The sequence below is a fragment of the Heterodontus francisci genome, chromosome 13 (assembly GCF_036365525.1).
Source record: "Heterodontus francisci isolate sHetFra1 chromosome 13, sHetFra1.hap1, whole genome shotgun sequence".
Lineage (NCBI taxonomy): Eukaryota > Metazoa > Chordata > Chondrichthyes > Heterodontiformes > Heterodontidae > Heterodontus > Heterodontus francisci.
Window position 1 is genome coordinate 64328282 of NC_090383.1, and position 14246 is coordinate 64342527.

The following is a 14246-nucleotide window of genomic DNA, read 5'->3' on the forward strand; positions in this document are numbered from 1 at the left end:
CCAGGTTTCTTTAAACAACAACAACATTATTAGAAAAGAAATAATAAGTCTTAACTACACACAAGATATATATATATATCCTTATTTCCTTAACCCTTATGCACACACACATATATTAAAGAAAAATGGTTAACTGGGGAAAAGGATTTTGGTTCACAGCTGTTTCTTAGAAATAGAAGGAATAATAAAAATAATTGAGATTATCATGTTCTGGTACTATATTTTCAGTATGGTGAGGTGTCCCAGAGTTGAATAGTCAGATGCCACTCAAAATCTCTCCAGGCGAGATTGATGAACAGTCTGTAATGGGTAGGCATTAATGGCAATTTAACTGCAGCAGGCGTCACATAGGTTTTCCATCACGGCTTTAGCAACAGGTTTGCTTAGGTCAGCGGCAGTCTAGCAGTAGAAGAATTCTTCAGTTTTCAGAATTTCTTAGAAAACAGGAGGCAACAGGAATTTCACTGGATGCAGGAATTCTTCAGAGACAGGAGGCAACAAGAATCTGCCACCTTTCAAATGCAGGATTCCTTTTCAAGAGATGCAAGTCTCCTTTACAGAGAAAGGTAACACTTTTCTGGGTCTTCATCTCTTGCTCCAGGCAGATAAAAGCAAAGATTTCAAATGGCTGCTCTTTGTCCGACTCACTGGCTTTTGAAAGGGTCCAAAGTGGGAAAAAAACCTTCCTGATCATGTCATATGTCCAGACACGGTGTCTCTTGTCATTCAAAAAAAAAACTGCTCTGAGGAAGGCCAAACCCTTGTGGTTACATTGAAATAGCCAGCTTTCCTGTCCTTGTATACGTTCAACTTATGTTATGAACTTCCTTTCAAAATATTGCAGGAATTCCATTTATTTGCAGATGTCTTCCACTGAGCAAAAATCCTTTTCTCAGTTTTTAAAACACACAGAATTCTAAATTCTGAGTACAAAAATAAAACCTCTTGTAACACTATATTTGAGTGCATGTGAGGGTGAATGTGTGTGTAAGTAGCATTGCAAAACTTTTGGGGAATAAATATTGTTCAATAAATAATTAATCTTCTGTTTTAAACCTACAAGAAAACCTCTCACTGTCTGTTTATTTGGCAAGTAATACACTGCGAGGCTAACTCATCACTTTAAATAAAACACGATTGTGGTCAGCTGAGAGGTGAACAGTGGGAAACACCCACACCCCTTACCGCCTGTCCGTAACAAATTGCAGGCTTGTCTGGGATTCAGAACAATCGAAATAAACAAGAGATTTGGAAAAGGGAGGAAAATTGACCTGTAAAACCGTGGAAAATTGAACAGACAGGTTTTCTCACATCAGTCTTTTTTTCCCTATGGTGTTAGAAATAAAAGATATGGCCACATTTAATGTGGAAGAGTTTGCAGAGCAGGAAGACATATTCCATAATAAGTTAAATAAATTAAGTATTGAGGATTTAAAAAGCTTAGCTACTGAGGTAGGAATCACTTTCAAACAAAAAACAAAGAAACCAGAAATAGACAAGAGTCTGGCTAATCATTTAAAAATAACCCCTGAACCAGAAGACGAAAGCATGGAATAAAAGTCTGTAGAGGTAATGCTAGCTAGAATTCAGTTGCAAAGAAAGAAAATGCAATTAAAAAAGGAAAAGGAGGAGAGAGAGTTTCAGCTTCAGGAAGCAAAGGCAGAGAGAGAGAGTTTCAGCTTCAAAAGGAAAAAAAGGAGCATTTCAGCTTCAAAAGGAAAGAGAAGATAGGGAGTTACAAGTACAAAAAGAGAGCAAGTACAATTGCAGAGTGCTGAGTTGGAAAGGTTGGCTGTATCCAGTGGAAACACCACTAGTGAGGCAAATGACCCTAACTCAGGATGGAGCTCTGAGCTCTTAAAGTTCTCACAATTGTAACCAACGTTTAATGAGGAAGATGTTGAAGCATTCTTTGTGTCATTTGAGAAATTTGCAAACATGGTTAATGTGGCCTTTAGAAATTTGGACCCTCCTGATGCAGGATCAGTTAACAGAAAAAGCCCGTGAGGTTTATTCCATGTTATCAGAAGAAAGCTCCCTCGATTATGAACAGACTAAAACAGCAATTCTAAATGCGTATGTGTTAATACCTGAAGCCTATCAACAGAAATTCAGAAACACGAGGAAGTGACCTGCCCAAACATAAACTGAATTTGAAAGAATGAAAAACACGGCTTTCAATCACTGGATCCAATTGGTCAAGCTAGAACCCTCCTATGAAAATCTGAGAGAGGTGATTCTATCAAAAGTATTTAAAAATAGCATCCCAGTTAATATAAAAACCCATATTGAGGAGCAAAGAATTACAAAGGTGAGAGAAGCCGCAGTAATGGCCAACGACTATGAATTAACACATAGACCTCCAACTCAAAATAAACTTGTGTCTAGTAACTCTTACAGGCTAGGGAGAGATAGGATGGAAGAAGATGAAGCAGAAATGGGTTTGAGAGAAAAGGAGAGTAAAGAGGGAAAAACAGATCAGTCTCCAACTTTTAAAAGAAGAAACCAAGATTTTAAACCAATAGGGGCACGCCTGGTGTGTTTTCAGTGTGGAAAATCTGGGCATATCATGGTATTCCAAAAAATCAACAGGGGGCATTAGAGTCAAGACAGTGTCTGCAGCTATGAAGGTGGTCCGCATGTGCTCAAATGTAGCAGAAGACCAGAATACTTACAAGAACTTTTTGCAAAAAAGGAAAATTACTCCTTTTGTATCCCAGGCACCAGGCAAAGAGATACCATTCTCAATGATACCTGTTGTCTTCAACCACTACTTGTAGCAAAGATTACAGAGATGCTAGCCAAAAGCAGAACAAATACGATGGCATTGGTAAAAGGGCTTACTGGCAAATGCTTGAAGGTTCCCTTAGTTAAACTTTACCTACAGAGTAAGTTGGCCACCTGTGTAGTGATGGTTAGGGTCATTCTGGGCTTACCAATGTAGGGGAAGTCGACCTATTGCTGGGAAAAGACTTGGCAGGAAGTGTGGTAATGTTTCCAGAGGGTCCAGAGCAGTCCACGGAGAGTAGGGAAACTGAGGGGAACAAGCAAAATTTTGCGAAGCTGCAGAGGGCGGAGAATGTCTCAAAAGTCCCACAGGGGCAATAGAGCCAGTAAAGATTAAAGAGGCTAAAGGAAAGCCAGTCGAATTGAAAGAGGCCAAGACAGAGCCAGAGGAAAGTAAAGGAGCTGACATAAAAGGAGCAGAAGTTGAAAGGAATACACCAGAGGTATGAGTAGCAGAAACCTTCTTTAAAGATTTAAATAGGGACATGGAAAGTTCCCAACAGTTAAGCCAAAAGTGAGGGAGATGCCTCACCTAGCAGAAATTCTATGGGGAGTACAGCGGAAGCTGGATAGTCACCTGCAAGCACTAGCATCCCAGAGTACATGGGGTAGATTGCGAAAAACCCATCACCAAACTAAAAGAAAAAGGGAAGGTAATATGCCCTATGACAAACAGCACTTGTGAAAGCCACAAGAAAAATAAAGTGAAATTAGTGTGGATTTGCCCACTGAAGAATCAAATGGTCAGGTTCTAAATCCAATGCTAACCAAACCCAGCAAACTAGATTCAGAAGCCACTAAGGACAAAGTGCAGGAGAGAACCCAGACACCTCACAGTGGTTAAAAACAGTTTCAACACGCACTATCACCCTAGTGATAAGAATTATCAATGTGCCAGATACTGAAATATTAAATCCATGTGTTGTGGAAGCAGCAGTTAAAGGGCTAAGGCCTGTACAGGCAGTGAAAATTGACAACAGCCAAGAACAATGCAGTAATGGAAACTTACATATTACAAACCTAGGAACATAAAAGATATCTCGACAGCAGTCTGTGAAATTCGATTCCTTAAAGACTCAGGAGTTGAACTTGAGTTCCCACTTACTCCAAAACTCACCAAAAGCCAGATGTCTGTTGGTATTAAAATTCCCAAAGTAGTGCAAACAGATGCTAGGGAAATCCAATCCCGTTCAACACCACATAACTGGGATTTAAAAGTGGGAAATGGATAGAAGGCACTGGGTTTTCTAAACATAAACCTTCCTAAGGCCAAACTTCAAAAAAAAGAAATTCAATTATAATTGTACCTCATCTTAAAAAAAGGATGATGAGAAACTCAAGCTTGAACAGGAAATGGCTGTTACAGACAATGTCAGCTGTCGCAGTTGTAAGGTTGAGGTGTGGGTGTCAGAATGTATGTAGTGATGTGACCCTACATCTTCTTTCCTCCTTTCTTTGTAACCAAAAAACAAACAACATAAAAAATGAAATCCAAAGCAATTCATTTTTTCCCTTTTTGGCAGAGGTGTCACGCTCATGAGAAGTGTAACGATGAAAATACAGAAACAAACTGAGAAGTTATAAAACTTAATAGATTGGGACATTGGCTGTCAACAAAATGGAGGACAAGTCATGACTCATACCACCTCCTGCCTGGTAATCTACACCCATTGTCTACTAAGACTGAAAAAACAATCAACCCCAATAAGACAGATAGTCACACATGAATGTGAACTAAACACAAACAAACTAAGACAAAGACCTTCCTCAGATTTTCCATCTCCAGTTAACCTTCATTACAATGGAGTGTAAACAGCCCTCATCTCAAATTGCTGCCATCAAAAGTCCATTATGTAGCCTAGCAAGAATTGACACCTAAAGTCACATGGGTGAAGCTAACACTTGTAAGTTCACCTTAAAAGGTAATTGTTTGGAGGAACAAAGGGGGTCTTGCCAGTACAGAACTTCAGACATCAAGATCAGTCTGGTCTCTCCTCAGTCACAGGGTAAATATATAAAGCCATCTTGAATTCCAGCAAGGCTGAGAGAGAGAGAGAAAGAGAGATGACAGAGACATCACAGAAGGCAGTCGAGCTAGGCGCTGTGGAAAGATCCAGCCTAAACAAGAAGACCTGCTGCTATTCTACACTTCAACTTGGTGCAGCAGAGAGCTAAAAGTGACTGCCACCTCCAGTCTGAAATCTTAACTACCAGAAATCTACAATACCTCAACAAGTTCAAGATTACAAACACCTAGGCCTGCATCTTTAAAACAGACTGTCCTACTTAGAAGATTTAACAGGTTTACCATAAACCATGACCACTTACCACACCTTGAACTCTTACACTTTACCTTCTATCTATCTTCTCTTAGAGTGCATGTGAGGGTGAATGAGTATGTGAGTGGTGTTGCAAACATTTTGGGGAATGAATTTTGTTCAATAGTTAATCTTCTGTTTTAAACCTACAAAAAAGCCTGCCACTTTCTGTTTATTTGGCAAGTAAAACACTGAGGAGCTAACTCATCATTTTAAACAAAACACGATTGCAATGAGTTGGGAGGTGAACAGTGGAAACCACCCACACCCTTTACCACCTGTCCGTAACAGGACTGTGAAGTACATAAACCATGACAAATGATAGGTGTAGCATGCTGGGGAAGAACGGTTGATTTTTGACCTATGCTTCCCAAAGTGCTCGACTACTTGGGTTGTCGGGGGGAGGGGTGGGTGGGGGGATTCCTCACGTCATGTCTGGATCTGTTGCTAACTCGGGGCCATAAATATAATAAATACAATAAAGAATTCAGTAGAAACTTCTTTGCCCTGAGAGTGGTTAGAATCTGGAACTTGCTACCATATGAGTTCAGGCAAATAGCATAGATGCATTTAAGGGAAGCTACATCAGTAAGAAAGGATAGCAGGATTTGCTGGTAGAGTGAAATGATGTAAGGTGGGAGAAGGCTGGTCTAGGGCATAAACACTGCCATAGACCAATTGGGTTGAACGGCCTATCTCTGCACTGTAAACCTCAGTAAATTCTATGTATCACATAAAATATATTTTACAATGCAAATAACTTGTTAAAAGTTTTTAGAAGGGAAGATTAAATTTAGTTGCCCTTAAGAAAATTTTGCAAGACAATAGGCAAAATATTACAACTAAATACAATTATATATTTTTTCAGTATCATTAAAGTGTGTAATGGTTTTGTCTCCAGTCATGTGATGTATCAGTAAATTTTATGTATTGCATTGTAAGCCGCACTCCCATGTTCCTTTCTGATTATGCGTGAATAGCGCTACAGTAGATCTACGCATGTGTTTCTGTATCTATAGTTATATATTTTACTAAATGGTGGTATGGCGTGCACTGTGATATAACTGGTTCACAAACTTGGTTGCAAATACATGTTCCAATGGTTTTTGTTCAGCATTTCCGCTCCAGCGGAAAGGAAAGGGCAGCTGTGCTTTTCCATCTTGCATTATCTCTTCCTTAGTTCCTTCGCAAATCGGGGTGGGAAGGATAGCTCAACTTAAGTAGGCAGAATTAATAAGGGGGAAAGACTTTGTTAACTAAGCATTTGAATGTTTATGAACATATAATGAAATTTACATGGAAAGTTTCTCCGGTTATGTTACGTTTTCCGCACCGTTAGGCGTCACTATTGATCCTTCTTTGTTTTTGGAGCTTGCATTATGTTCGATCTATATAACTTACAAAATGTTACCTATTCTCAAAAAAATCATAATTTACTATAAATCAAAGTAATCTTAGTCGCATAAAATACAAATTCTGAAAATCGCGAGTAGATAACTGAATGAAAATGATGCAGCACAAAGTGAAGCATTTTATAACCAATAAACATTTTAAAATCTTACCATGTACCTATAAGTACAATACAAATAGTCCTGCATATAAATGGCGAACACCACTCAACCTTCTGATCTATTAAAATGCCCAACCATGGCGGACTTGTTTTTCCATGTGAGTCTCCCGCAGAGCAAGACAGCGGAGCGATACATTTTGGGAGGGGTGAGGCGGATTAATCTCAAAGGATGGTTGAATGCGTGAGAGAAGCTCGTGCAGGGCGGTGAGGTGGCTTGGCGAGTGATGTTCCACGGCCGTTAGTTGGCTCGTGCTGGAGCTCAGTGCAGTTGGAGACGCGTGTGGTGATATCTAAAATTCCGTTAGGGATGTTGGCATTTATTTCGGAAACATCAAATATCAATGCTTCATCTTATTTTATTCTCCTTTTAAAACAAAAGATAGATGATGACTGAGCGTATTATTTTTTCTGGAGAATAAGTGTTCGTTTTTCAAATCTCATGTTTTGTGTTAAGTTGACGAGAGAGGAGACGCAGTGTTGCAAATAATTGTGGTTTGACGGCTTTCCATAGGAATTCGTGTCTGTTGCGGGAAGAGGGCGGTTTTCCTAAAGTGATGCAGACAATTATTTAAATCAAAATTTTGTACTAAAATGAGTTTGGTGACGTCTCAGTTGCATTGCAAATGATCAAGATTCAAACGGGCCTCTGCTTAAAATGGGTACTTTGTGAAATTAGAGCTCGCTTATAGATAGGATGCAAGAAGTGGAAATACGACGACAGGCAACGGTAGTGGATTTTACAGTTTAAAAGAAATCTTTGCTTTTTTGTTCATTGAAAATGGAGAACGATTTTACTACGCTTCTGGAGCAGTTTATGTCGGATCCCTTAGTAACTTGGGTAAGCACTTTTGACTGCTTCTTTCGGATCTTTAATTGAGGAATTGTAACCCACGGTGCAGGTTATGTAAATATTAAATATGTTTGCATTAAAATAAATTTTTATTTTAAATCTCCACTCCTTTAGGTGAAGACTTTCGGGGCTTTAGCGCCCGTAAATGCAGGAGCACTTTCAGAATACATGGAGTTGGTTGACGGCATATTTCTTAGCAACATCATGGTTCAAATGTAAGTATCCACATCTACACGCGTTTTGAAAATTTTAGTTTTCATGTGTTCGTGTGTTTTTGTACATTGCATATTTAAAAATGCATGTAAGATGTGAATCTTCAAGGTTTATCTATCTAATTGAGACGAATCCCAAGGTCGTTGACATTCCCTCGATGAGACAGATATTCTGTAGAGAATTTCTAAATTACGTTTTGATAGAAAGATATACCCTGGGGGCTAGGGTTTCGTTTTGTTTTTTTACTTGTTATTTCGGCGCCCCACCCGCTCGCCTTCTGTAGAGTGATATGATTTCGAATGGCATATATACTTAATGGTCAAGATCAAGCTGATACAGCATTTCATCCCATTCGCAAATAATAGAGTTGATGTCATTCGTGAAAGCACGTATATTGCTCTCGGATGCTGGGCTCTTCCTTTATGGGAGCTAACTTTTTTTCCCATGCTTAAGTGCTCATCGTATATGAATATTTTTGGAGACGTCCTACAGATTATTTTCCTGCAGTATAATTTAAATATGGGCGTTTTGTTGATAACCTGAATTTACTTTATAGTGCAACTGATATCTTGCAGAATTTCTATTAATCTTCTCACAATAAAGCTGATTCAGTTATAAGTGTACCATACTAATAATAACACATTAATAGAAACTAGGCACAGGTTGTGGATTTTTTGGAGGGCATTGATTGTATATGCCTCTTTTCTGCATCAGTTTTGCACATAATTTATCAGTTTGATTAAAAAATACCTTTATGGCAGGTGATTGCAGGTTGACTTAAAATCGTTAGGAAAAGGTTACTTAGAGTGTTAAGAATGTGTAACTTCTGCCACAGCTGTTGAAACAGACTGATTTTTTAAAAAGGGAATTACAATTATTTGTAAGATAGTCATTAATAAATCCAATTTTTTAAAAAAAAAGTAGAAACAATTTTACCCAAAGAGTATTTAGAATGTGGAACTTGCTGCCGCATGGAGTAGTTGAGGCGAATAGCATAGATGCATTTAAGGGAAAGCTACATAGACAGACAAGAAGGAAAGGAGTGAAGGATATTCTCAGAATATGGGGAGTAAGCAGGAGAGTCTGCACTGAGTGTGAAGAAGAGAGTTTAATAAGTGATGGGATTTTAAGGGTTAATTTCTCAAGTCTAATTTTTGTTTACATTTAGCAATTAACTAAAATTACTATAAAATAAGAGGCCAGTTAAGTTTCTTAGTTTTAAACAGGGATATGCAAGCTCTGAGTAGCTGTACACAGCTTATACTGGTGTCTGAGCTCTAGCAAAGGTGATTCTTCATTGTTTTTCAGAGAGTATAAATTCAGGGGTCTCCAGTGCTGCTTGTCTGCACAGTGTGAAGAGGGGAGTTCAGTGAGTGAGGGAGTTTGGTGAAGAGGGGAGCTAAAAATTCAGGAAAATAAATGTAATTTAATTAACACTATATAGATGGCAGGACAGGTGATGTGTCGTGGCTGCAGTGTGTGGGAGCTCCTGGAATCCATGGCAACTACGCCTGTAGTAAGTGTCTGCGGCTTGAGGAAGTTCGGCACAGAGTAGATGAGCTGGAGGCCGAGCTGCAGACATTGTGATGCATCAAGGAGGCGCAAAGTTACCTGGACGCTTTGTTCCGGAAGGCAGTCACATCGCTTAGGATTGTGTTGTTTGATTTGGTCAGTAGTCAGGGACAGGACGGTGTGACTGCGAGTGAGACAGGTAAGGGCATTGAGAAGGTGGGAATGGAGCAGCCTCAGCCCTTGCAGTTGAGCAATGTTTGAGATCCTTGCAGCTTACATGGACAAGAGCGAGGCTGTAGTGTCGATGAGCAGACTGACATGGCACCATGGTACAGGAAGCCATTCGCGCAGGGGGAGCAAAAAGTATAAAGTAGTGGTAGTAGGGGACAGTATCGTGAGGGGGGGTAGCCACGGTTCTCTGCAGCAAACAGCGAGAGTCCAGAAGGCTGTGTTGCCTGCCCGGTGCCAGGGTTTGGGACCTCTGCTCAGGGCTGGAGAGGAACTTATAGTGGGAGGGGGAGGATCCAGTTGTCGTGCTCCATGTAGGTGCCAACGACATAGGCAGGACAAGGAACGAGGTTCTGCATAGTCCGTATAAGGATCTAGGCACCAAGTTAAGCAGAACCTCAAAGGTGGTAATCTCTGGATTATTACCTGAGCCATGTGAAAATTGGCATAGGGCAAATAAGATTAGAGAAATGAATGCATGGCTCAAAGACTGGTGTGGTAGAAATGGGTTATGGTTCGTGAGGCACTGGCACCAGTACTGGGGAAAGTGGGGGCTGTACCACTGGGACGGTCTACTCCAGAACCATGCTAGGACCAATGTTTTATCGAGCCGCATAACCAGGGAAGTAGAGAGTGTTTTAAACTAAATAGTTGGGGGCAAGGGATCAAATTTGGGAAGATGTTGTAAATCAGAGTAGAGACAAGGCAAGAGAGAAAGGTATTAATATGGGAAAATATAGACTGACCAGAAGGGGCAGTGAGTACAAATCTAAGAGTAAATCAGATAAGGTTAGAGGTTATAAAATAATAGGACAAAACTAAAAGCTCTATATCTGAATGCACGTAGCATTCAAAACAAACCAGATGAACTGAGTGCAAACATAGCCATTACAGAGACATGGCTGCAGGATGATATAGACTGGGACCTGAAGAACGTTGAAGGGTACATTGCCTTTAGGAAGGAAAGGAACTCGGAAAATGTGGAGGGTGGCTCTGTTAATTAATGATGGTATTAGCAAAATAGAGAGGGATGACCTAGGTTCAAGAAACCAGAATGTAGAAGCGGTTTGGGTAGAGATGAGAAATGATAAAGGCAAGAAATCACTTGTGGGAGTGATGTACAGGCCCCCGAACAGTAACCACATGGTAGGACGGGGTGTAAAGGAAGAAATAATGGAAGCCTGTCAGAAAGGTACGGCGATAATCATGGGGGATTTTAAACTACATATAGACTGGAAAAATCAGATGGACAAAGGTAGCCTAGATGAATTCATCGAATGTTTTTGGGATAGTTTCTTCACGTTCTGGAGCCAACCAGAAAGCAGGCTATACTAGAACTGGTATTGTGCAATGACGTAGGATTATTTAATGACCTCATAGTGAAAGTGCCCCAAGGCAGCAGTGAATCAATTTTACATTACATTGAGGGAGAGAAGAGTGGGTCTAAGACTAGTATATAAACTTAAATAAGGGCAATTATGAGGGCACGAAAGCAGAGCTAGCTAAAGTGAACTGGCAAATTAGGTTAAAGGATAGGTCAATAGAGATGCATTGGCAGATATTTAAGGGGGTATTTCAGAATACACAGAATAGATATGTTACAACGAGAGAGAAAAACTCCAAGGGCAGGACCCACCATCCGTGGTTAACTAAAAATGTTAAAGATGGTACTTAAAAGCATATAATTGCACAAGGATGGGTGGCAGTTCAGAAGATTGGACAGAATGTAAACAGCAAAGAATGGCTAAAAGATTAATGAGGGAAAAATTAGGGAATGAGAGAAAGCTGGCTAGAAATATAAAAACAATGAGTTTCTATAGATATTTATAAGAGAAAGGTTAACATAGTGTGCGTTTGTCCTATAGACAGTGAGTCTGAGAATTAATAAGGGAAAATAAGCAGATGGCAGATGAATTGAACAGGTATTTTGCATCGGTTTTCACTATAGAGGATGCAAGTAACAGCTCAGAAATAGCTGTAAATCAGGAAACGGAAGGGAGGGAGGAACTTGAGAAGATTACAATCACCAGGGAAGTGGTACTGAGCGAATTGTTGGAGCTGCGGGCTGACTAGTCTCTGGGTCCTGAAGGACTTCATCCGAGGGTCTTAAAAGAAATGGTTAGTGAGATAGTTGATGTGTTGGTTTTAATTTTCCAAAATTCTCTAGATTTGGGGATGGTTCCGTTAGATTGGAAAATAGTCAATGTAACTCATTTATTCAAAAAAGGGAGGGAGACAGAAAGAAGGAAACTACAGGCCAGTTAACAACATCTGTCATAGGGAAAATGTTAGTTATTATTAAAGGTGTTCTAGCAAAGCATTTAGAAAAATTGAAGGGAATCAGGCAGAATCAACGTGGTTTTGTGAAAGGGAAATTATGTTTAACCAATTTATTGGAGTTCTTTGAGGGAGTTACATGTGCTGTGGATAAAGGGGAACCGGTGGATGTACTATACTTGGATTTCCAGAAGGCATTTGTTAAGGTGCCACATCAGAGGTTATCGCAGAAAATAAAAGCTCATGGTGTAGGTGGTAACAGTGGCATGGATAGAAGATTGGCTAGCTAACAAGAAACAGAGAGCAGGCCTAAATGGGTCATTTTCTGGTTGGCAAGATGTAACGAGTGGTGTGCCATAGAGATCAGTGCTGGGGCCTCATCCTTTTACAATTTTTATATATTATATATGTGACTTGGATGAAGGTACTGAAGCTATGTGGTTACATTTACTGATGACACAAAGATAGGTAGGAAAGTAAGTTGTGAAGAGGACATGAGGCGACAAAGGAATATAGATAGATTAAGTGAGTGGGCCAAGATCTGGCAAATGGAGTATAATGTTGGAAAATGTGAATTTGTCCTTTTTGGCAGGAAGAATAAAACAGAAGCATATTACTTAAATGGTGAGAGATTGCAGAGCTCAGAGATGCCGAGGGATCTGGCTGTCCCAGTCCTTTTTTGTATGTGGAATGTGGGCGTCGCTGGCTAGGCTAGCATTTATTGCCCATCCCTAATTGCCTGTGAACTGAGTGGCTTGCTAGGCCATTTCAGAGTCAACAGCATTGCTGTTGACCTGGAGTAGCACGTAGGCCAGACCATGTAAGGACTGCAGATTTCCTTCCCTAAAGGGCATTAGTGAACCAGATGGTTTTTTAACAACAATTGACAATGGTTTCATGGTCACCATTACACCAGCTTTTAATTCCAGATTAATTAATTTAATTCAAATTTCACCATCTGTCAAGGTGAGATTCGAACCCATGTCCCCAGAGCATTAGCCTGGGCTATGGATTACTAGTCCAGTGACGTTACCCCTATGCCACTGCCTCCCCCATGCATGAATTGCAAAAGGTTAGTATACAGATACAGACAATAATTAGGAATGCTAATAGAATGTTATCATTAATTGCGAGGGGAATTGAATACAAAAGTAGGGAGGTTATACTTCTGTTACGGAGGGCATTGGTGAAACCACGTCTGGAGTACTGTGTACAGTATTGGTCTCCTTATTTAAGGAAGGATGCAAATATGTTGCAAGCAGTTTAGAGAAGGTTTACTAGACGAATACCTGGAATGGGCGGGTTGTCTTCTGAGGAAAGGTTGGCCAGCTAGGCTTGTATCTTCTGGAGTTTAGAAGAGTAAGAGGTGACTTTATTGAAACATATAAGATCCTGAGGGGTTTTGACAGGGTGGATGTGGAAAGGATGTTTCCTCTTGAGAGAATTTGTAACTAGGGGTCACTGTTTAAAAATAAGGGGTTGCCCATTTAAGACAGATGAGAAATCTTTTCTCTGAGGGTCATGAGTCTTTGGCACGCTCTTCCTCAAAAGGCAGTGGAAGCAGAGTCTTTGAATACTTATAAGGCAGAGGTAGATAGGTTCTTGATAAGCAAGGGGGTGAAAGATTTTTGGGGTGTAGGTGGGAATGGGGAATTGAGGGTACAAACAGATCAGCCATGATCTTGTTGAATGGTGGAGCAGACTTGAGTGGCTGAGTGGCCAACTTCTGCTCCTAATTCGTATGTATGAGAGGGGATTAAAATGGATGACCTAACTAAAGAAAACCCTTAATGGGCCAAATTGTTTTTTTATATTCTGTAGTTTGATTCCATAAGTTTTCTGTAGTTCTGAAAGAACAATTGGTTTTTAAGACTTAAGATAACATGGATCTTTGGTTTCCGCATCACTGAATATTTTGACAGTACTAAATCTAACTTCTGACATATTTTCACACTATCTTGGGTGAAGCTGTACTTTGGAACACTTTGGACTATGAGTGTATAATATAGTTTGATTTCTGATCTATGTTCATCAGAAGAATATTGGGTTGAAATCATGGTGTCTTTCTAGGGAGAAAGGGAAGTGATGAGTCATGATTGCATGCCAGGTTTCATCCAAAGATGATGATGGAAGAGGTCTGGAAGCAACTCATCAACCTGATGAGGTGTTAGAACTGAAAATATGATGTAGAAAAAAACAAATACTTGATCGGAGAATAAATTACTTTGAAAAGGAAATTGTGAAAAGCATCTTCTTTGTTTTGTGTATCTCAACTTTAGATGTTTGGACTTGGCAAGTGTTGCAGTATGCATTTTAAACACAACCAAATTCTTGACATACAGTACAGTAATTGGTTTCCTGTTGACAACAAAGTTGCTGACGCTTAGAAATGCACCAAAAAGGCAAATATTAGGACTTGCAGAATTCATTTTTTTGAGCAGTGGATTTTTTTCAGAGTCTATTACGTTAATTAAAAATCAAATATATGTTT

The 14246-nt window shown here is 39.8% G+C and overlaps 1 protein-coding gene across 9 annotated transcripts in view; it reads left to right on the forward strand.

Moving 5' to 3' along the window:
* Positions 1 to 6880: 6880 nt before the first annotated feature.
* LOC137376405 (girdin-like) overlaps positions 6881 to 14246 on the forward strand; it is a 413979-nt gene continuing 406613 nt past the window's right edge. For 8 of the 9 annotated variants that reach the window (XR_010976210.1, XR_010976209.1, XM_068044907.1 and 5 more), the window contains exons 1-2: positions 6881 to 7513; positions 7640 to 7740. Coding sequence is in view for 6 of the 9 variants with exons in the window: in XM_068044907.1 (XP_067901008.1) it covers positions 7454 to 7513; positions 7640 to 7740 (161 nt within the window). In the remaining 3 variants the exon portion in view is untranslated. Of the gene's footprint in view, positions 7514 to 7639; positions 7741 to 14246 lie in introns of those variants that run through there. The other variant, XM_068044914.1, reaches the window with a different exon arrangement.